Here is a 23,480-nt window from a genome sequence, read left to right as displayed (position 1 = left end):
TCCTGATTATATACTCTAGTCCCTTGACTTTCAGATTAGTACTTTCTTGTGAGGCTTTTTTCTCCCTAGTTAAGGACTAGTTTTAGTGAAAATCATTATTTTTCATAATGATAATTAAAATTCTGTTTTATGTAGTGGGTTAGACAATTTCATGGTTCCTTAGAAACCAGTGACAGTCCACCAGAGAATGCTTATACCATTGGTCTCTGCTCTGAGCCATGCTGATGGAGAAGTTCTGTTTGTTCCAGGACTATCTTAAAGTCTAAGCTGACACCAGGTCCTTCTTCCAAGTCTCAGAGCATATTGAAGGTAAGTTCCAAGCCAAATCCTCCTCTTCCTCTGGGACTGAAACACCATGAAAAGAGGAGAGAGATGGTACCATTGCTCCCTAGTGTTGTCCTTCACTTCTGAGAAGTCAGTGGATGGCTTTCCAGCAGGAAATTGGTGCTAAAGAGAGAGTGCTGAAGCAGGAAACTTCTGCGTTTGAGGGCCCCTGGTTCTGAGGGGAAAGTCTTTGTCTCTTGTTTCAAGGGTTAGGCCACCATCCTCTGTTTCACTCTGCTTCTTGGAGAGAGAGGATGCAAGTGCAGGACTTTATCCTCTACTCCTCATCTCAAACTACATCTTTAGTACACCCTGGAAGAAGCCCATTCCAATTACAACCCCATCTAGGGCAGTGCCACAGGTTTACTTGGAAATTATTAGAATTTAAGAGTTCCTGGAATTTGTATTGCCATGATTCACGATGGAGATGGAGGCTTACTGCAGACACGTTTGGTCCACTCTACCTCAATTTAGATCTCTGATTCCATCTTTGGCATAGAAAACATCAATATAACCCCCTATATCTTGGTTTCAATCCCTCCTTGCTTGGTCTTCTGAGTTGGGATGATTTGTTCCATTCTTATCCTTATGAGGAGGCTGTTCTTTGTGAGTCACTTGGCTCTTTATGGCACTTGCAGTTATAAGGTTAGCAACCTAAGAATCGGTGCAGAAACAAATAATTGCTCTTGAGTAGCATCCTGATGCTGCATCAGCAATTGTAAGGTCAGCCTCTAAACCTGCCAAAGCACCTATGCATCTTGTTGAGGATACGTTTAGAATCCACAGGCAAAGAAATTGTCCTGAGGACCATAATCATAATGCCTTTTCTTCTATAGTGGGTATTATGCTGGAGATGACATCAGTGTCAACCATGGCAGATTTAAATTCTTCTAAGATCTGCTCACAAGATCCATTGGATTTCAAACTTTCCACAGTTGAAAAGGCTCATAAGTTTAAGAATTTGAAACTTCATCAACCAGCAGACTGACTCTGCCTTTCAGTGCAGTCCTTATGGATCCTAACAAGGGTTTATGGATAACACCTGTCCACCCACTAGTTTAGCAGAAGACAAACTTGTTATAGCAAGTCCTTCCTTGGGTGGGCGGGGAGAGAATCCAGTTCTCAGCACCCAGACTCATTTTCTTCTGATGTCCCTGGCAAATGAAAAAAACAAAATCAAAACCACCACAGGCTACAGTGGTGTCAGGAAGAAGGATCTTCTACAGTGAAAGCCATATTCAGCTACAATTTGTCTATTGTGTGGCAGCCTGTCAAGCTGTGTTCTGGAAGAACTACAGGAAGAGGTAAAGGAGATAATGTCTGAAAGGTCAGAAAGCAGTGAGGCATTCTTCTAAGAGCAGCTTACATTGCATCAGACATATAGCTGTTGATTCTGGAGCTATCATAAAATGAACTGACAGACTGGTGCACATCAGTTTGTCATTGGACACACAGGCTGAAGTGGAGGAATCTGACCTCTTCAGAACTTGCATGGTGAGACTTGGGAGAAAGCAAGGGACCCCGGATCAACTTTGAAACGCATGGACCTATATAAAGAATCCTCTAAGAAGAGCACCCTTTATTTACTGCAATTCATCTCTGCTTTCTCCAGCGCTAGACTGTCAGAAAAGAATTCAGAAGGCAAAAATTGAAATTCAGTAGACAGATCCACAGGTTGTTGTCTTTTGTGATCTTAGAGCCACCTCCAAACAAAACCTTTGAAAATGCACTTGAAATTCCTGAACCAATGACTTCATTTTTTCCCTTTGTGTTCTTTCTCCATCTACCCCCTTTTGGGGACTCTTTTTGTCTTGATTTTGGTACAGCAGAACTCTGTTTATCCAATCTAACTGAGACCAGGCCAGATCAGCTAATCAAAAATACACATAATCTGGAGCAGGAGTAGGCAACCTATGGCATGTGTGCCGAAGACGACATGCAAGCTGATTTTCAGTGGCATTCACGCTGCCCAGGTCCTGGCCACTGGTCCAGGGGGCTCTGCATTTTAATTTACATTTAAATGAAGCTTCTTAAACATTTTAAAAACCTTATTTACCTTACATACAGCAATAGTTTAGTTATATATTATAGACTTATAGAAAGAGACCTTCTAAAAACTTTAAAATTTATTCCTGGCACGTGAAACCTTAAATTAGAGCGAATAAATGAAGACTCGGCACACGACTTCTGAAAGGTTGCCGACCCCGGAGTGGAGAATGGGAAAGCGTGAGGCTGCGATGCCATCTAGTGGTCACAGGAGAGATCACCCACTTCTGAACCTGTGCTGGTTGTTCATTTAATACAGAGCTGGTTTATGGAGGGTTGGATAAATGGAGTTCTTAGAGTGCTTGCTCATATCCATTCCAGTTAGGTGTGCGCGCGTCGCGTGCACGTTCATTGGAAGATTTTTACCCTAGCAACACTCGGTGGGTCGGCTGGGGCCCCCTGGAGTGGCGCTACCATGGCGCCGGATATATACCTCTGCCGACCCAACCGCCCCTCAGTTCTTTCTTACCGCTCGTGTCGGTCGTTGGAACAGTGGAGTGCGATTTTACTGATCTCCACCTCCCTAGCTACTTGTAGTTGTCTAGTTATTTTGTTGTGTATATATAGTTCAAAGTTATATAGTTATAGCTAATTTTTATTGTTCATAGTTAGTGTATAGTTAAGAGGGGTTCGGGGATTAGCCCCTTCCCCGCACTTGGTGCTGGGGCCCATGCCCGGTTCACCGGGTTTCAAACTGTGCTCGGCCTGTCATAAGCCAATGCCGACAGGAGATCCACACGACTCCTGCCTTAAGTGCCTCGGGGAATCTCACCTGACAGATAAGTGTCGCATTTGCAAAGCTTTTAAGCCGAGAACAAAGAAGCAGGACTGTCTGTTAAAGCAGCTCCTCATGGAGGTGGCTCTTACCCCTCTGCCTTCGGCACCAAGTGCTGGTCAATCGGCGGGCAGAAGCACCTCCTCCGCACTGGATGACACCGGTACTGCCAAGGCCTCTCGGCACTGGCCGTCGCCGGCACCGAAGTCGACTCGGCACCACTCCCTCTCCCCGAGGTCGAGAAAGCCTAAGGCTCCTGCTGCCTCCGTGCCACCTGCACCGCAGCCAGAGAGCTCGTCTAAGTCGGATCGTCCGACACCTGCCACGGCTCCGACGACGTCGGCACCGTCGATTCCAGTCCCATGAGGGCCATCAAGTCCGGTGCCTGTCAGCTCCCCGGTGCGAGCCGTGGTTGAGCTTACTATTCAATCCACGCCGGAGACATTCTCAACGGCAAGGGATCTGATTGCCATGACAGAATCGACTCTGCCTCAACCCCCGGCACCGCCGGTGCAGGTAATATAGTCTATCGGCAAGCCTGCCTTGATAAGACCATCCTCTGTCGGCACAGCAGAGTGGCACCATTCACGATCACGGTCCCACAGACGTTCCAGGTCCTGTCAGCACTCCCACTCCTGACACCACTCGCAGTCCCGGTACCGTTCTGCTCCTCAGTACCGGTCGCACTCGCGGCACCGGTCGGTATCCCTTTCGCCGGCCCACTACTCGGCACCGTTCCAGCTCTAGGCACCGTGACTCCCATAGCCGCTCCCAGCCTCGAGATCTCGGTCGACCTCCTGGCACCACTCCTGTCGCAGGTCCCGATCTCGTTCCCGGTACCGGTATGCCTCCCGGTACCGGTCCCTAGTGCCGAGTAGAGCAAGGTCCACTACAGACAGAGACTCTGCCCAGGGCTTTTCAGCACCTCCATGGCCATCCAGACATGCCTCAGTGTCATCCCACGCGGCTCTTAGGTTCAGGACCGCGATTCTGATGTGCCCAGGAGCAAGGACCCCATCAGTGGTCTTTCTGGACACCTTGGGCGTACCACCAGGCCCAAGGCGTACCAGTAGTTCCGTCCCGCTCTGTCTCATCAGAGCACCGAGTGCCAGAGGCGAGGGTTAGCCGTCTCTCTCCGACTGCTGCGGAGGAAGCCCCCATTCACCCACCGGACTCCCAGGTTCCTCTGGAGCAGGAGATCGTCCAAGAGCAACAAGCCACCCCGGACCTGCTCATCGCTGGCATCTCCTCTTCCTCTTCTCCAGATGAGGCGGTGGCAGGAAAATCCTCCTCGGGCCCTCCTCCAATCGACCTGAGAGCCCATCAGGACTTCCTAAGGAGGGTAACGCTCAACATGAACCTCCACGTGGAGGAGGTCCTGGAGGTAGAGGACCCGGTAGAGGACATTCTATAGGCAGATGCCCCCACTAGAGTGGCCCTACTGTTTATTGGGACCATCCAGGTGAATGCCGATACGATATGGCAGTCCCCAGCCTCTATCCCTCTTGCGGCCAGGGGAGTCGAGCGTAAATATATGGTGCCCTCTAAAGGGTCCGAGTACATGTATGTCCGTCCTCCTCCCTGCTCACTAGTCTTCCAGTCCGTTAATGAGAGGGAACGTCACGGCCAGCAGGCGCTAGCCCCGAAATCGAAGGAGGCTAGGCAAATGGACCTACTCGGCCGCAAGGTGTACTCGGGAGGGGCCCTACAACTCCGGCTGGAAAATCAACAGGCCTTGCTTAGCCACTATAATTATAACACCTGGGTGGCGGTGGGTAAGTTTACGGAGCTTCTCCCTCAAGACTCCTGCCAAGAGTTCGCTGCCCTCTTGGAGGAAGGGAAAAAGGTTGCCAGAACTTCCCTCCAGGCCTCGTTGGATGCCACAGACTCAGCAGCCAGGACTCTGGCCTTGGGTGTTGCCATGAGGTGCATCTCATGGCTTCAGGTTTCAGACCTCTCCCCGGAGCTGCAGTATACCATTCAGGACTTGCAGTTTGATGGTAAAGGTCTCTTCTCTGAAAAGACTGACCCCAGGCTGCAAAGCCTGAAGGACAACAGGGTCTTAATGCTTTCTTGCAGCATGCATACGCCGGTGACCCAACGCAGGCCTTTCCGTGCCAGCCTCACCGCCCATACTCTGTGCCTAGACAAAGACAGGACTTGGGCAGGCGGTGCGGCCGACGTGGTCGCAGACGACCGTCAGGACCCCAAGGGGGCCAAAATCAGGGTCCCTCGAAACCACCACCGGGACCAAAGATGAACTTTTGAAGGTGTGCCTGAGGGCGGCATACCAGTTACAGGCCAGGATCCCTCTCCTTCCTTCTCCAGCCGTCTCTCCTACTTCCTCCCGGTGTGGTCTCAGTTAACTTCAGATCGCTGGGTCCTACGCACGGTGAAGTATGGGTACCACCTCCAATCTATTTCAACCCCGCCCTCCCACTCCCCAACCCAGTCCCTCTTCAGGGACCCCTCTCACGAGCAATTTCTCTTACAAGAGGTGCAGATGCTCCTCGCCATAGGAGCTATAGAGGAGGTACCGATGGACGAAAGTGGCAAGGGGTTTTACTCCCGTTATTTTCGAATCCCCAAGTCGAAGGGAGCTCTCAGACCTATCCTAGAAGTACGAGGACTCAACCAGTTCATGACAAAGTTGAAGTTCCGCATGGTATCCCTGGGGACCATTATCCCGTCCTTGGATCCTGGAGACTGGTATGCCGCCTTCGATATGAAGGATGCGTACTTTCACATCGCCATCTTTCCTCCGCACAGGAGATACCTCCGCTTTGTAGCCAACCGTCAGCACTTCCAGTTTACAGTCCTGCCGTTCGGTCTTTCTGCAGCCCCAAGGGTATTTACAAAGCGTATGGTTGTAGTCGTCGCCTACCTCTGGTGACGTCGGATACACGTTTTTCCGTATCTGGACGATTGGCTCATCGGAGGGGCCTCCGAGACACAAGTCAATCAGCATGTGGGCATCATCAAGGACCTATTCATGCGTCTAGGCCTGGTGATCAATGTAGAAAAATCCAGTCTGGTTCCCACGCAGCGGTTAGACTTCATAGGAGCTATCCTGGACTCCGATCTAGCCAGAGCCTGCTTACCACAGCCGCGGTTACAGGCGATGGCAACAATCATCTGAGGTCTACAGAATTTCCTGGTGACCTCAGCTCGCACTTGTCTCGGTCTCCTGGGTCACATGGCTGCCTGCACGTTTGTAACCAAACACGCCAGGCTCCACCTCCATCCTCTCCAAGTTTGGCTCAACTCGGTATACTGCCCGGGCAGGGACCCAATAGACACGATAGTCACCAATCCCCCGAGCACCCTAGGCTCCCTAGAATAGTGGCTAATTCCCTCCCTGGTGTGTGCAGGGATGCCAATCCATCTGCCCCAAGCCTCAATGTCCCCGACGACGGACGCGTCATCTCTCGGCTGGGATACTCACCTCGGTCACCTTCGTACTCAAGGCCTTTGGTCTTCTCAGGAGCTGGCATTACACATAAATGTCCGAGAACTGAGAGCAGTCTGCCTGGCGTACCAGGTGTTCCAGCAACAGTTGCGAGGCTGTTGTGTCTCAGTGTTTACAGACAACACAACGGCCATGTACTACATAAACAAACAGGGAGGGACACGGTCCTCCCTCCTTTGTCAGGAGGCCATCCAACTGTGGGACTTTTGCATAGCCCACTCGATAGATCTGGTAGCATCCTTTCTCTCAGGCGTTTGGAACACCCTGGCGGATCGACTCAGCAGGTCTTTCCTGTCTCACGAGTGGTCGCTCCGCCTGGACGTTATGCATTCTGTTTTCGAGAAGTGGGGATTTCCCCACATAGACCTGTTCGCTTCCCGCGAGAACAGCAAATGCTAGATGTTCTGCTCCTTCCAAGGTCTCTCCCCAGGCTCGATCTCGGATGCTTTCCTGACGCCGTGGAAGAGCCAGCTCCTTTATGCCTTCCCACCGTTCCCGCTGGTTCACAAGGTCCTGCTGAAACTCTGCAGGGACAGAGCGCGCATCATCATGATCGCTCCAGCGTGGCCCAGGCAGCACTGGTACACCACGTTGCTCGACCTGTCGATAGCCAACCCAATTACCCTGCCACTCCACCCAGACCTCATAACTCAGGACCATGGCAGGCTTCGCCACCTGGACCTGCAGGCTCTTCACCTTGCGGCGTGGCTGCTGCATGCCTAATCCAGTCAGAGTTACGTTGCTATGAATCAGTACGACAAGTTCTCCTGGGTATCAGGAAGCCTTCCACTCGTTCAACGTACCTGGCCAAGTGGAAGCGTTTCTCCTACTGGTGCGAAACGCTTAATCTTACTCCCACTGAGGTCTCGATTCCCTCTATTTTGGACTACCTCTGGTCTCTCAAACAGCAGGGCCTAGCAGTATCATCACTGAGGGTACACTTGGCAGCCATCTCTACCTTCTACCAGGCGAAGGTGGTCGTTCCGTGTTCTCACACCCTATGGTTTCGAGGTTCCTCAAGGGCTTGGAGCGCTTATACCCTCAAGTATGCCACCCAGCCCCGACCTAGGACCTCAACCTGGTTTTAACCAGACTTATGTCTCCTCCATTCGAGCCGTTAGCAACCTGCTTGCTACTATACCTGTCTTAGAAGACAGCTTTCCTCATAACCATTACATCAGCCAGATGAGTCTCTGAGCTTAGGGCTCTTACGGTGGATCCGCCATACACTGTGTTCCACAAGGACAAGGTGCAGTTGCGACCACACCCCGCTTTCCTCCTTACGGTGGTTTCGGCCTTTCATGTTAACCAGGACATCTTTCTCCTGGTCTTCTTCCCGAAGACACACTCAACGCGACGGGAGCAACAGTTGCACTCCCTGGACGTCCGTAGAGCGCTCGCATTTGATATTGAGCTGACAAAACCGTTTCGTAAAACGCCCCAACTCTTTGTCGTGGTAGCAGACCGAATGAAAGGCCTACCTGTTTCCTCTCAGAGGATTTCATCTTGTGTGACGGCGTGCATCCACACTTGTTATGATTTGGCTCATATTTCCCCAAGCCACATCACCGCGCATTCTACCAGGGCTCAGGCTTCATCTGCAGCCTTCCTGGCTCGTGTACCTATCCAGGAGATATGTCGTGCAGCTACCTGGTCCTCGGTCCACACCTTTGCTTCGCATTCTGCTCTGGTTCAACAGTCAAGTGATGATGCAGCGTTTGTCTCAGCAGTTTTGCATTCTGCCACATCTCACTCCGACCCCACCGCCTAGGTAAGGCTTGGGAATCACCTAACTGGAATGGATATGAGCAAGCTGTCGAAGAACAACAGTTACAAAGGTGAGTTACCGTCTTTTCTACTGTATTATGGGTTAGCATGATCTCTGATAAGTGGGTAATTCATTCAGAGAGGCTACTTTATACAGTTCTAGGATTTCAAGGATCTTCATTAAAGAATCTGCAAGAGGACAAATTCAAACTTATTCTACAACAGAAATGGTCTGTCAGAGGCATTGAAGAAGGGAGTTATGCTTTCATTATCTTCTTATCCGTAAAAGAAGTGGAGGGCATTGTCCTATTCTGTAGAGCTCTCAATAATTTATCTGAAAATGCAAATTGAGTATTATGACAGTCTCAACCATATTAGCTCTAAATGCATGGGATTGGTTTGTGATCTTGACATCAAAGACCCCTTTAGCATTACCTACAGTAGAGAATTTTGCAGGGTTAAGTAATGTTCCAAAAACTCTTCAGTTTTGCAGGGATAGGCAACAGTTGAGCCTCAGTCATTCCAGACTCAGTCATTTGTGTGCCAGTATGGGCAGAGATGCTGGCACACACTGTTCAGGTTGACCTCACAGTACAGGAGGGTGTTAAAAATACTGCTACCTGCTCTGTTCTTGTTGAACCTCCTTTAGTTTGCTGGTTGAGAGAGTTTCCACACCCCTGCTATCTGTGCCCTTCACAGTATCCCGCAACTATGTCCTCCACTACCTCTGGCTCCTTGAGTCATTATCTGGTGAACCTCAGTGGGTTACTGTCAGGATGAGGAAAGTTTGCATGCATTTCTTCCATCTCCTAATATTAATGTTGAATTCCTGGAAGGGTAGAGAAGATGCTTGCCCTTGACCCAGATCTCTTTCTGGCCTTAGGGTGTGTGTCTACACTGCAATAAAAAACTCAGCATTGAGTCTGAGAACCTGGGTCAGCTGACTGAAGGGCTTGGGCTGCGAGGCTACTCTCGAGCTGGAGCCTGGGCTCTGAGACTCTCTCTCTCGCAGGGTTTCAGAGACCAGACTTCAGCCCAAGCCTGAAGTTTTTAGCTCCTGAGCTCGAAATGCCCAATTCAGCAAACCTGGACCAGCCGTGGCTCTGCTGTGGGTATTTTATTGCAGTGTAGACATACCCAGGGAGCCCTGGAGCAGATACCCTTGCATCACAATTGCCCATCCTGGCTGTTTCAAGCTGACTACACCCTGTTACTATCCCCAGCTATTTTCACTAGCTTGGGGGGTGAGGAGGGCAGGTTACAGGGAAAATTGTGTTTATGGGGAAAGTGGGCTGTCTTTGTTTGCCATAGTTTTGGTTGATCCAGTAGTGTGGATGGAGATCAGACTGTTTTAAGAAATGAATTTTTAATTTGTTGCAGGGCACTTAAACCAGATGATAGGTGTTTTTTAAAGTTTTGTTCAAATAAATACAAGTCCAGAATCATGACCTTTTAGCTCCTAGAACAGGGCTCATCTAAGGAGACTTATTTATGTCCCAGTTCTTCCCCTATGTGTCTTTTTAACTATATCCATGTCATGCACCCTTTTAAAAAAACAATTATTGGGACAGAGTTACTTCAACATTTAAGAGCATCTTAACATTTTATCTGGTAGTGGAAATGTGCAATACTTGTTTTTGCTTTTGTGTTTGAAAGGCTGCTTAAATGAAACTGTTTCCTTGCTGGGTACCATTTACATCCATGTTGCTACAAACCAAGCAGTTTTTTCTATCTTTAGTTATTTAAGTACTTTTTAATATCTGTCTACAACTATGAAGAGCCACAGGTCTGACTGTAGGTGTTCTAAACTAAGTAAGATTAAACTAAACAGTAAATGTTACATGCAAGACTTTTACAGTGTTCTTAACTAAGCAAAATGGTTTATTAACTAATGTTAATAAAAATTGCTAGATACATTCTAGCTAGTGTTAATACTGAAAAGGCGCTTAATGAGGTTCAGGAGCAGCTTCTGGTCCTGTGGAGGGAACTTCAAGCAAATGGGGGGAAAATTCTGCTGAAGTGTGAGCTCATCCTTCCCCCTCCTTCCCCTTCCTTGACTGCTGGTGGGAGAAGGGAGTGGGGTGAGGCCTTCTAATCTGTCCTGGATGAACCTTTGTGCCCACACTAAGGTAGAGAATCTCCTGACTTTCCAAACCAGTAAATTATTGGGAAGCCATTCTGACAATTACATATATTTTTAGAGAATCAGAATTAAAACTTACTGAATTACTTAGAACGAAAGTTATCTGAAAATATTCCTAGATGCCACAGTATAGAATAATTTCAGTCTCAAATGCAAGAGACTTTTTTCATGGCAGGACAGTAGAACTAATTCCATAGTAGCTTTTCAACAAACTTGGAGCAATACAATCTTTTGCTGCTTTTATGGTCAATGTTGAAGTGTTAATGTTTTATACCACTAGAGGGTACTCTTTAATAGGTTATCACAAAGATCTGTATAATATTTGACAATTATTTAGTTTTTGTGGTTTTTATTTCACAAGCTATAATAAGTCTATCAAGCAAATTTTGTTTTGCAAATTGTGTGTTTCACTATACTGTTCTACAAGCATTATTTATGATCTTTGGTTTACAGAATGCAGTTTCAGGTAGCTTGGAATATACAAAAAGGAATATGAAAACTTCTTTTAAAAAACTTTTTGTGCCTTTGAACATATTAATATGTGCCTAGATAAACTAATGTTATAAAGCACCATAAGTTACCACTTCTTCTGAGCCCTAATTCTAAGAATGCGTGTGATTGGCCTTTGCCTGAAAGAGGGGATGGACTAGATCGGTGTTTCTCAACCTTTTTGATACCAGAAACCAGCTTACTGCCTCCCTAAACTGTGTCAGAGAAATCTCAGGATCTGGCAAGGAGGCTTCTACCGACCAGTGCTGCTCCACAGACCGGTTGTTGAGAAACACTGGACTAGATGACCTCTCGAGGTCTCTTCCAGCCCTACTGTTTCCATGATTCTTCCATTATTGTTAATGGAAGTTGTGCAGCTCTCTTTGCATAAAGAGAAAAACTGTCTTAAAGCAGCTAGGCAGGTGTTGCACTCAGTTTTTTGGGCCAGAGATTGTGATTTACTTCTGTACAACAGTTCATGCAGTGGGGCCCTGATCTAGTTGAGGCCTCTAGGTGATAATGAAATATATATAACTTTTACAGCTTCAAATGTATCTATCCTTGTACAAAGTGTGCTACTTTAAAAAACAATTCCCATTGCTCCTGTGATACTCAAAATATTTATCTAAGGCATAAAGCAATTTAGGTGACTTGTTTCAAAACAGTTGTTATAGACAAGATAAAATATTTATTGTAGATATAATTTGACTTTTATTTCTTAATTTCAAGCCACTATTAAGTGATTAGGATTTTTCATAAATTAGATATGGTGAAGTTATTTAATTTTAATTTCAGGTAAATTGTTATTGTCACTGTTCTCTTTCTGAACACTTATTTTAATACTACATTTTCAGAACTTGCTCCGTTCTCAATATACTTCTTAAAATACATTTTCAATGAACTGGTAAATAAAAATCATGCTTGCTTGTTTATTATGACAAAAAATTGGCAAACTGAACACCATATACTTTGTAACACCATATACTTACATTTTCTTCCAGTTGGTCGAATTATGTTTCAGCTGTTCTCAGATGTATGTCCAAAGACTTGCAAAAACTTTCTTTGCTTATGTTCAGGTAAGTCATTTTTAATTACTTTAATTTTTTAATTTACTTTAATTTTATCAAACATTTATTGTTAATTATCATTACAGTTGTTTCTTAGTATTTGTTACAGCACCACAATTGGTTTGGTAGTGTGTAATGTGCAGAATACCATGAACAAAGAGCACAAATCCAGCCCCCAAAATTTAAGAATCTAAATGCATAAATGCATACCATACAGAGAACAGACAGGGGTGAGTGGATATTATAGCTGATAGGTTTTGAGGAACAAGTGTATTTTTAGAAGTTTCAAGGACATTCAGAATACTAGGTTGGTAAGGGGGGATTGCAGGTGGGTTATTCCCTGGTGCTCATTAGGGGAATAAAAGATTGTGAGGGTTTGGTACCAGAAAGTGAATTGGGCACTATAGGAAGTTATGCATGGGTTTGACAGCTGAAAATGGAGATCAGAGCACTGGCAATGTAGCAATTATCCACATTTACGTTATGGTGGGGGTAGCAGCATAGATTAATTCCTCATTTTCAGCAAATCATTGCTGTTTAGTTGAGACTGCATATACTCCTGCTCCAGCTTTTAAGGGTTTAAAAGCTAACTTGAGTGGAGCAATTGACAAAAGATGTATTTTGAAATCTCATCCCACTGTGTAAACTACATAGATATTTTTCACATATTTAAATACATAAACCTACTAAGAAGATTTTAAGACGGTGTTTTATCATGAACTATCAGGTTTTTTTTCTCACTAACAGTATGCTTATCTATGTGGCCTATTGGCTAAGTAAAGTGAGACCCTGGACTCAGCTCAGGGGCATGTCCTTCTGTGCATATAATGTGATGACTATGGAACACCGCATCCAATCGATTCTAAAATTTCAGTGAATGTTGTAGGCATCAATGGGAAGAACTCTGAGTTTGATGAAAATTGGAAAAGCCTGATTTCCACTAGGCATTCTGTGGGCCTGACCATATGGTGCTGCAGACAGAAATCTCTGTCACTCCCTGCTTCTTTTGTACACACATCACTGGCAGAAGCTTAATAGGCTGCTCTTTCTTGTTGGGTATACAGCTTGGCCTATATAAGCAGAACTGTCAGGATTTGTTGGGATTGTGTTTGTGATGGAGAACAAAGATTATTCAGTGGCAGCAAGGATGTTTGGGGTGGTAATGTGTGAGAGAGTAAAAGGCAACGTGGAGGTTACAAGTCTGGGTAGTGGGGACATGGGGGAGCATGAGGGAGTGAAAGTGTCAGGAACTGACTGTAATGGCACTTAATCTCCTTTCTCTCCTCTTGGCCCAAGGGCGCAGGAAGGTGAATTTCCTCAGCCCTGTAAAGTGCATTGAGGTTCTCATGTGGATGGAGATCTACAAGGTTAAGGGTAGGGCATCTGGGTTCAGGGATAGAGACTGTGTTCCTGCCCCTCCCACCACCTGCCTGTTGCATACAATTCTGCTGACTCCTTAGCAGTGACAAGGCCTATAGGGTTATGGTGCTGCGCGTCAGATCAATTTTGAAATATTAGGGAATGTTCTAGGCATCAGTGGGCATAACCCTGTTGATTTTGACGAAAGTCAATGAAAGCCCAATTTCCACTGTTGTGAAAAGAAAGTCAGGCCCAGTGTATCCATTTGGTGCTGCAGACAGAGGAATCTCTCTGGTGCCCCCTCCCAGTGCATATACATATCACAGAAAGCAGTGTCATATGCTGCTATCTCATTGGGTGTGCAGCTTGTCCTACGTAAGCAGTGAAGTGTGCAATCCTCTAGCATTTTATCATCTCTTCTTCTGCTTTTCTGATTACTGTGCACTTAACTGATTTTTTTTTTTTAACCAAGAAATGTATTCATTTGGCTGGCAGTGTAGAACCTTTCATTAACACAATTGGATTCAGTTGCCTTTCTTTTTTGTTTTGGATTTAAATAGACAGCTGATTAGTTAACCAGAGACATAGTGTCTTTTTGAACACTTACTTGCTTCCATTAGGTAAATTCATTTCAGAGCATGGAGTTGACCCCTAACCATGCACACCTACTCTGTTGACCAGGTTTTTTTCCCTCAGTGGGACATCTTTGCACACTGTCTCAATAGGGAAACTCCAGCATTGTTGTTAATATTAGAGGGTTAGCACTTCCTCCAGAAATGCGAGTTGTTATTTAGAAGTGTTAAATGCTTTAGGGGAGGGCCAAAATCACCTATCCAAAGGTGGTGGGGAAATTGGAACATGGCCTTTAATTTTAATATTTATCCATTACTTTTCACACTTTTTTTGCCTTTGGTAGGGCATGATTATACTCTATTCTTTTACAATAAACCATGGATTAGAATAGTTTTCCTCTGAGAAAATTGTTTTCTTCAAAAATACCCATCTCTGTTCCTGTTGGGTTCATTCTTCCAGGCTATGGCCCAGTGGAGAACTGATAATAGCTTTAAAACTTTAATTGTTTGAGCCATCCATAGTGATGCCCCATATATTTCTCCCTCTAGTTCCTGTTGTTTGTTTGTTTGTTTGTTTGTTATTAATTATTATTTAAATCATCATCATCATGTTTACTATGGTAGTACATTGGGGCTAACTGAGAATAGGGATCCATTATGCCAGACACTGTACAAACAGAATAAGGGGCAGTCCCTGCCTCGAATATCTTATAGTGAGACCAAACAAGACAGACAAAGAGTAAGTGAAAACAGATAAAATATACAAGGAAAGTGAGTAATACAATGGCTACTACCATCATATTTGTCTGCAATTTTTTTGTTTTGTGTTTGGGATTATGTTAGGAGGAGATTAGGGGGTTGGAGACTATGAGGAAGGCAGTTGGGAGGGAAGTGAAGCAAACAGGGAATCTGCACATGAAGAGAATGTTCAGAAAGAACCGCAGAAAGCAGTTTGACATCAGTGTCCATAGGTCCCTGCTTTCTGAAGCTGCTGTGCAGGCTTCAGACTCTAGCTGGATTCATCCTACAATTCTTTCCCATGGGTCCTTGAGCCCCAAAAGGAGAGTCTCCCCTGCCCTGTTGTGGTTTTGCAGGATGCTGGGAGGAGGCCCCATTTTACAGCAGGGGCCCAATGCATCAATACTTGCTTGAACTGCCTTCCCTAGCTGCTTTGCCTATCCTGCCTTTCTTCGTTACAAAGGCAGTTCTGACCTGTCTGGAGATAGTTCCTGTCTGCAGCAGTGCTCAGTGCTGCTGTCCTCCTGGGCCAGTCTCCTTAAAATACTCTTTTTTGGTACATTGTCTTTGCTGTGACCAGATGTTGTCTGCATTGTCATAGAACCTGGGGCTTCATCCCTTTTTCCTTATCTGTATGAGGCTGTCTTACATTTTCCATTTTGATAGCTTCTCTTAAGCTCCGAGTTTCCCAGAAAAAATATATCCCTGCTTAAGGGTTTGGGCAATAATTTTACTTTTTTAGCAAAAAAATTAATGGTAGTTATTTTTTACATTTCCTTTTACCAGGTGAGAAAGGAATTGGAAAAACAACTAGAAAAAAGCTGTGTTACAAAGGCTCTACTTTCCATCGTGTGGTTAAAAACTTCATGATTCAGGGTGGAGACTTCAGTGAAGGTATTTTTTTTCCAATATGCTAAGAGATTTAATTGCAGTTCTATTTTATAAAGTTAAAATTTCTGCCAGAAAATTCCTTCAATGTGTTTATACTTTGTAGATATTAAAGCCAAATATTACATTATTTGTCATTCTTGTATATTGTAATTAAGATTACATTTAGAATTGCAAATATTGTGGAGTCTTTGGAATACCATAAGAATCCCCTTAGGTATTTTTTGATACTGAGGTTCTAAAATGTTCTTATTAATGTTAAAAATATATAGTTTTAAAACACAGATTTCCTTACCTGAGTTGCTAACACTATCTTTTGTTGTTTTAAGTCTAGTTTAAGTCTAATTTACTTTAAATCTTTTCCTTATTGCATTTTACACAGTGTGGGCAGTGCTAGTAATGTTAACTGTGATTCTTTTGTGCTGGTACAATGCTGCATTAGAGGGATGTCACTATGTGAATAAGTACAATGGTGATGGGTGCATTGAAAATACTTATTGGATGAGCCTCCCAATGCCAATTCAAAGCATCAAGGACTTGTTCTGCTTATTTTCCCCCAATATACACACAACTTAGTGTCCCTCCCTCAATACCTTCCCTAAAATGTTTGCCCTCCCCAAAGTGGATTTTTCTTTACTGCTGCACTCTTACTGGCCTTGCAGATTGAACTCTCTCAACTGGTAAAAGGCTGCCTCTGCAGGTATGTTGTACCAACAAAGAAGCTAGGGGGCAGATATAGAGTGGGTTTGCTTTGAAAGAACTGGTAGCAACTTTTTCCTTTCTGGGGCATCTGAGCCACAGCTGGATTTCTGTGGGCATGGAAAGCTGTCAACCTTGTTTGTTAGCTCTCTTCTCTGATGCCTGCTGCTACTTTTTCCTGTTTCCTCCTGTTAGCAGATCAATAAGTGCTAAGAGAGAGGAGTACCCTTTGGAGCTGTGGTGTGCAACCTACGGCCCACGGGCCGCACACAGCCCATCAGGGTAATCTGCTGGCGGGCTGCGAGACAGTTTTACATTGACCATCCGCAGGCGTGGCCCCCAGCTCCCAGTGGCCGCAGTTCACTGTTCCTGGTCAATGGGAGCTGCGGGAAGCAGTGGCTAGCACGTCCCTGTAGCCTGCATCACTTTCCACAGCTCCCATTGGCCAGGAATGCCGAACCATGGCCACTGGGAGCTGCAGGCGGCTGTGCTCGTGGTGGTCATTGTAAACAAACTGTCTCGCGGCCCACCAGCAGATATCCCTGACACGCCACAGGTTGCTCACCACTGCTTTGGAGCCTCACTTGAGTTTTTCCAGTTCCCCTCTTTCACCAGGGCAAGCTTTACTGGACTGTGAACTACATCACTGCTGCAAAGGTCTGAGTTGCAGACTCCATAGGGGCATATTTAAAGCCAAACAAAAATATTTCATGAAATTAAAAGAAACTTTTCATGTTAGACTTTGGAAAACTTTTTTGTACAAAATCTGAATGGTGGATATTTGATACTTGAGTGTATCCCTTTAGTTCATATTATTTACAAATAGTACCTTTTGAAAATAATTTGTCACTTACTATTCTAAAATTGTTTGTTTATAAAGCAAACCTAAAATCTTCTGGTAATGCATGCTTTTACTACATAGGTAATGGAAAAGGAGGTGAATCTATTTATGGTGGATATTTTAAAGGTAAGGGCTAATATGTCTTTGTGGTCTGTTGCTTTATTTCTGAGATAAAAAGTTTTGTTTCCCAAGATATTTAATGTGGAAAGGTCTACTTATAGGTCACCTTTTGCATGAAACTAATGTTGCATGACAGTTATTTTTATATGCATGGATTTCAGATACATTTATTGAGATATTTAATGTTAACTGACAAAATTAATTAAGGCTAACTTTACTGGTTAAACATGACTTTCAGCATGGAGGTTAGGCAACTTTATTCATGAAAACTCCTATCTTCCTGCCTAAAACTGTCAACATATTCTTTTGTTTATAGAGAATGTGGTCTTTTGCAAAATGAAAAGGTAAGAGACACAAGCTCAGTAACACAAATTCAAACTCTGTTCCCTTGCACCCTCCCTAGTAAATATGTGGACAACTGATAATGTATCAGTTTGTGGATGGATATCTGTATTGCTTGGAGACGTGGAGAATTCTGTATCTAACTTTTTTGAGGGAAAATTAATTATTTGGAGAATAAATACTTGGAATTATTCCCAGTTCAAAACAGTTCTTGTTTCTTTAAAAATACTGTCCATTTTTTCCCTCTGAGGTTTGTATATTTAGTGTTGGTTTCTAAAAATATGTGGCTGTATTTATACTCCGTGCAAGTTATTTATTTGCATAGAGTAGATAAATGTACACCATTCACCTTCTTTCTAAAGTTTTTTGGAAAGAGAGAGTTGTGAGAGTTTGTAATTGTAATCAGTGCTTTTAGGAGGCAAGGTACAGTATAATTTTTAAATGTAAAAAATGGGAAGTTATTGTGCTATTCCAGTCTTGATACAAGCTTGTACATAAGCTGTTGGGTGTTTCATGTATTGTGTGCTGTGAGCAATTCTTTGTAGCTAGGTGCATGCTGTGAATTTTCTTTAATATGTTATAAGGAAGCATAGTTAGATGTCAGAATATTACAGCTGTTAATCAGAAGCAGCTATATGAACAGTTCTCTGCTCTAAAAAGTTCAGCTCTTGTTTCTAAAGAATACACTTGGATTGGTAAGTGCTAAAAATCTGGTACTGTATATTTGTCTGCACTTCTAAATGTTAATGGTACAACCTTAAGTCTAATATGATTTTGTCTGTGGTAAATTAGTTGTGGAGTTATTTCATTTTGCTGACTGAAAATATTTTAACTGCACAACTCTGGGTCCTCTTTACTTAGTTCATAGGATTAAATAATACGTTCTTATTTTTCAACCTCTAATCTGTCTTTTACAGTGGGGTTGAAGAGGAGGACGTGTTTTACTCCTCTCATGCAAGTGTCACTATTAAATTAATTTCCTTTTGGATTTTGAAACTTCAAGTTTGAGTTCCGTAGATTGATGTAGTGCACTAGTTAACACCCTGGTAGGGAAAAAGTTGTTTAACTGTGTCTTCCTACCTAAGTTATACTCAACATTATGTGTAAATGATAGCACTGAATATGTTCAGCCATGTTTTAGGATGGGAGAGGGAGCGTCTGTTATTGAAGTGGCTTTCTTTCAGGAGACATTGTTGGGTTTAAGTTGTTGGAAGCGTATGATGAGTTCAAGTTGTTTTGAAGACAATAACAAAACATTTTTAAATACATGTATTCTTAACAATATGTTTCAGATTATTTCTAAAGCAGTTGTGACTTTATTTAAAAAAAAGAAAAGAAAAAATAAAACTCCTGTGTTCTTTACTTGGTATTTCTGACTTAACAAATATAAATCTGTCTCCGCCCTTAATTTTTGAGATATTTTTGCATAGATTTCTTTTTTTTTTAAGTGTTCAAGTTTCCTTAGTGAGCAGAAGAAGAATTTCTCGTTGTACTGTCCATGTGCTGCTAAGAAGATTATACTAGCATTCATTTATGGGGGAAACTAACATGTTAGTTTTTTTCTTCAAACAGATGAAAACTTTGTTCTCAAACATGACAGAGCGTTCCTTTTGTCAATGGCAAACCGAGGCAAACATACCAATGGTTCCCAATTTTTCATGTGAGTAGATGTAATTTGAGAGCTGAGCTTTTCTTAAACAGAGAAGCGCTGTTCATGAGAAAGATGGTATTGCTAAATTAAATATATATGGATATTTGACTAGAATCCAGTGGGTACCTGCTGTTTCTGAGCTATTGTAATTAGGAAACATTAAATACGATAGTCTCAATTTATTTGTGTTTTCCTGGAGCACGAGAATTGATCATATATGAATGTTACTTGCTTATATCGCTTCTTTTTCTAAAATAACATTGGCCTAGGCTTTTGTGTTCATTGGTGTCCTTGGGGTAGATTGTTTTTTGCTTTGTGTTCTTCAGTATCAGGCACATGAAATAAATTATAATTGAGCATCTGTAGACTCCAAACTTCAAAATTTTATGTGGAAAAGGACAAGATGTCTAATATATAGACAGTTTAAGTGTCAACAGTTGCACATGTTTTCAAAATGTGGTCTGTTTTCTGTTTTTGTGGGGTATTCTTACTTACTATTCAAGTCTATCCCTGAAGTGCCTTACTTCTTTGTTGCTGCATAGTACTGTACATACCTGTGCACAAATGGCTTTTCTGCCAACACTGGTTAAACTGGATTTAAATTAAGGGTGTTTGTTGAAGCAACTGTAGAAGAGCCCTTCTCATACAGTTCTTATTTCTATTATAAAACACTCCAGTTTATAAGCATATTTCTGTTACAATATGCAAGTTACTTGACTAAAGTACAGCTCTAACAGGAATAACTGTTCTGTACTGAAAGAAATAACTCACATTTTGGCTGACATCAAATTTTAGGCTCACTAATATCTCTCTTTAAAATTTGCCAATGTTTGACTATGCATTATTCACTATCTTTTAAAAATTATCCTCTGTTCTAACATTTCACAGTGCATATTTGAAAAGGATCTGGTTTCTAACTTTTGGGTTTATGTTGGGGAGGAGGCTTTCGTTATGAAGTATCTTTCCATTGTTGTTCAGAAATTAAATAATAATATAGTTTATTACATTAAAACTTTGTTTACTTTGCCATCTTTCTTGATGGATAAGAATGAATGGCGCTTCGCTGTCTGCAATAAAGGGAGTAAATTGTCCAAAAGGATGCTCATTTTCTTTGCCTGAAAAGAGGTCTTCAGCATAATGCAATAAAGTTCAGATAAGAGACATTTTTAGGTCACTTCCTAAAGAATGTCCTAAAAATGGAAAACAAATAGAAGCATAAGGGGCAATCTTTGGAAATTGATTTACTTCTGATTTGACACTCAGAAACCCTCTGCTCCCCAAAAAGCTGAAGGTTTGTGGTGCCACCTTACTGTTATCTCTGTCAGTTTGTCTGGAAGACGGCTGTGTATTATTGAGTACAGTACACTTTATACATTAAGCTCTGTGTGTGTGTGTGTATACATATATATAAAATTACGTAACTTATAAGTATTTAAAACAGATTAGTTCACTATTATCTTTTAAGTGTACTATATAGTGACTTGCTTTTTGATTCTCAAGTCATAATTTTCCATTTTTGAGTTTATCTGAACTGTAAACTTGAAAATTTAATGAGCTACATCAATCAAGAAGCTACCATCTGAGGGCTCTAAAGTTTCTTTTATCTTTCCCATATTATATTTAGATGTGTATCCAAATTTTTTAAATAGAGAAGCTGAGTGTTTGGTGTGTTTAGGTTAACTTTTTTTAAATAAAAAAGAGCATTAAGGTAACATTGAATACAAAATGTAAATTATTAGATTTAATCACGGAAAGATAAATATTGAAAGAAACATTTCTATTATACTTTTCAAACATATGAAATGTTTTTAAGAGGAGGTGTATTTTAAAAACTGCATTAATTGATACCACTTCTGTTTATCTCTTAAAGAAAAAGTTTTACAGGTAGGCATGAATTCTGCAACTGATAGCACACAGGGCGGGACTACTGCAGCCATACAGGTTGCATCGAAACGCTGCAGAGGTGCAGCAGTGTGGCTATGCATGATCAGTTGCACAGGCAGGGTCATCTTTAGTAATTTGATTTGTGGTTGGGCAAGGATGGGTCATGAGAGACCACAAAATACAACCATGGCTTACTTTTCATGCAGACTCTCCTTTATGGGCATAAACTCACAAATCATAGTAACTGCCCATAAGATAGCTTCTAACATGCACAGTTTCAGGTTTAGATTGATCTTAAAAATAACTGTTTCCAGATTTCACTCCCAACGATTTCATCGTTTAAAAGTTAAAAATGTAATATATGAAAGTAGTAATTCTTACTCAGCAAAGTTAACTCTACTTACAATATTCCTCCAAGCTGAATGCCATTAAGTTTGTATAACTTGATTTACCCTCATTAACATATACAATTCTTGAAACCCAAAATAGTCCTTTCCTGGCCTCATTCTTTAAGCTGTTTGAGAGGCAAAATTAATATAATTGTAATATTTCATATTAAATAGAATGTTAATTTTAAAATATATAATTCTATTTATATAGCTAAAAAGATTATTGGGTTGGTTTTAAAGGACATTTTCAGACTTTTTAAATAAAACACAGTCATAGCTTTTTGAAATGGTACATCCAACTGTTTGGATTTATAGAAGGAGATATATGTTAACTCGTCCTTAATTTTGTTTTCAGTCCTGCACATACAGGATTTGGTGCATGATTGGATAGCATATTCTGATATTGCACATATTTGTATTGGTGTCAAGAGCTTTATATTTCTCCACAGGGTGGATTTGATTTATTTAAATCATGATTTAAATCACTAGTCAGGAAGACTCAGTTTAATCATGGTTTTCTACATAAAAGTGCATTTTTGTTGGTTGTTATAAGCTTAATACATATTCTTCACAATTCAGAGATAGAAGCAGGTTTCATTTTTAGAAGGTACACACCACACCAGTGGTTCTCAAACGTTTGTACCAGTGACCCCTTTCACATAGCAAGCCTCTGAGCACGGACCCTACCCCCCTGTATAAATTAAAAACATTTTTTTATGTATTTAATACCATTATAAATGCTGGAGGCAAAGCAGGGCTTGAGGTGGAATCTGACAGCTCGTGACACCCCCACCCCCCATGTAATACCCTCGCGACCCTTTGAGGGGTCCCGACCCCCCAGTTTGAGAACCCCTGCACTATAAATTTTTAAACAGTGATTTATTTTGAAAACTTTTCAGTTTAGTTTTACAGCTATATCAGAAAATGAGTGATTGTTTGGTTATTTCATTTACCAAGCAGATATTTATGAAGTCATTGGGAGGTGAACTCTATCTCCAATTCAACAGGTTAATCATTAATATTTGGAGGATTTTCTTGTCATGCTGTATTAGGAGGAGAACATCACCAGACAGACATTTAAATTGTTTTATTTAACTAAAACAACATTATTAAGTATTCTGGATTTTTTTCTTCAACAGCAAACATACAATATTTTAACAAAACAAGTATATGTCCCTCGCTTCTCACATTTATCTCCAGACCTTTTTTCCTTGTACAGATCTATTCTGCTCCCAACAATCTTCTATTCATTTAACTGTTTGAAACTTTGCACTTTTAGAGAGAGGTAAGGGATTGACTCTGTACACAAATTTGCAGAGGGACAATAGAGTTGAGATCGGTTATTTCTCACCTCTCTATTATTTATTTATTTATTTATTTATTTTATTTTATTTTAAAACATTTTTACTATTAACAAGCATGTTGCCTCTGGAGACACATATAGACAGTTCGAGAACTGCAAAACTAAGCATCTCTGATAGTATCTTCTAGACTCACCGCTGAGTCCTATGGGGTAAATAGAAAGATTAACCTAAATAATCTATACAGAAGCCTGTGAGACCACATAGTATTGGGTTCCTAATCCATGAACTGTTGGAACTCATTTACAAACTTTTTTCTTAAACATTACATGAATATATTGTCTCATACTATAGATTTAGAATTTATAATCCCTATTCCATGAGGACATATCTTTGAGCTATAACGTATCTTAGTTAAAACTATCTTTAGATAGGTTTTTTCCTCAAAAAGCATTTTATAAAAAAAAAATTCTGATTTTAAATTTAAAAAAAATCTTTTTATTTCTTTATTTTTATCCTCCTTGTTTCTGCATACAAACTGAGGCCCAGTCTGGCAAGTGTTTATGCATGTGCTGAACTCTAAAACCATGGATTAGTTCTTGGAATTAAGCATAAG

At 42.1% G+C, this 23,480-nt stretch overlaps 1 protein-coding gene across 7 annotated transcripts in view; it reads left to right on the top strand.

Annotated features, from left to right (window-relative positions):
• The window catches only part of NKTR (natural killer cell triggering receptor), an 85,091-nt gene that overhangs the window by 14,529 nt on the left and 47,082 nt on the right, over positions 1-23,480 (top strand). For 6 of the 7 annotated variants that reach the window (XM_030549934.1, XM_030549933.1, XM_030549932.1 and 3 more), the window contains exons 3-6: positions 12,015-12,089; positions 15,536-15,643; positions 17,259-17,303; positions 19,212-19,299. In XM_030549934.1, the coding sequence (XP_030405794.1) occupies positions 12,015-12,089; positions 15,536-15,643; positions 17,259-17,303; positions 19,212-19,299 (316 nt within the window). Of the gene's footprint in view, positions 1-12,014; positions 12,090-15,535; positions 15,644-17,258; positions 17,304-17,613; positions 17,642-19,211; positions 19,300-23,480 lie in introns of those variants that run through there. The other variant, XM_030549935.1, reaches the window with a different exon arrangement.

This window comes from Gopherus evgoodei, chromosome 2 (genome assembly GCF_007399415.2).
Source record: "Gopherus evgoodei ecotype Sinaloan lineage chromosome 2, rGopEvg1_v1.p, whole genome shotgun sequence".
Lineage (NCBI taxonomy): Eukaryota > Metazoa > Chordata > Testudines > Testudinidae > Gopherus > Gopherus evgoodei.
The sequence above is the reverse complement of the archived record's forward strand: the minus strand, read 5'-3'. Positions and strand labels throughout refer to the sequence as shown.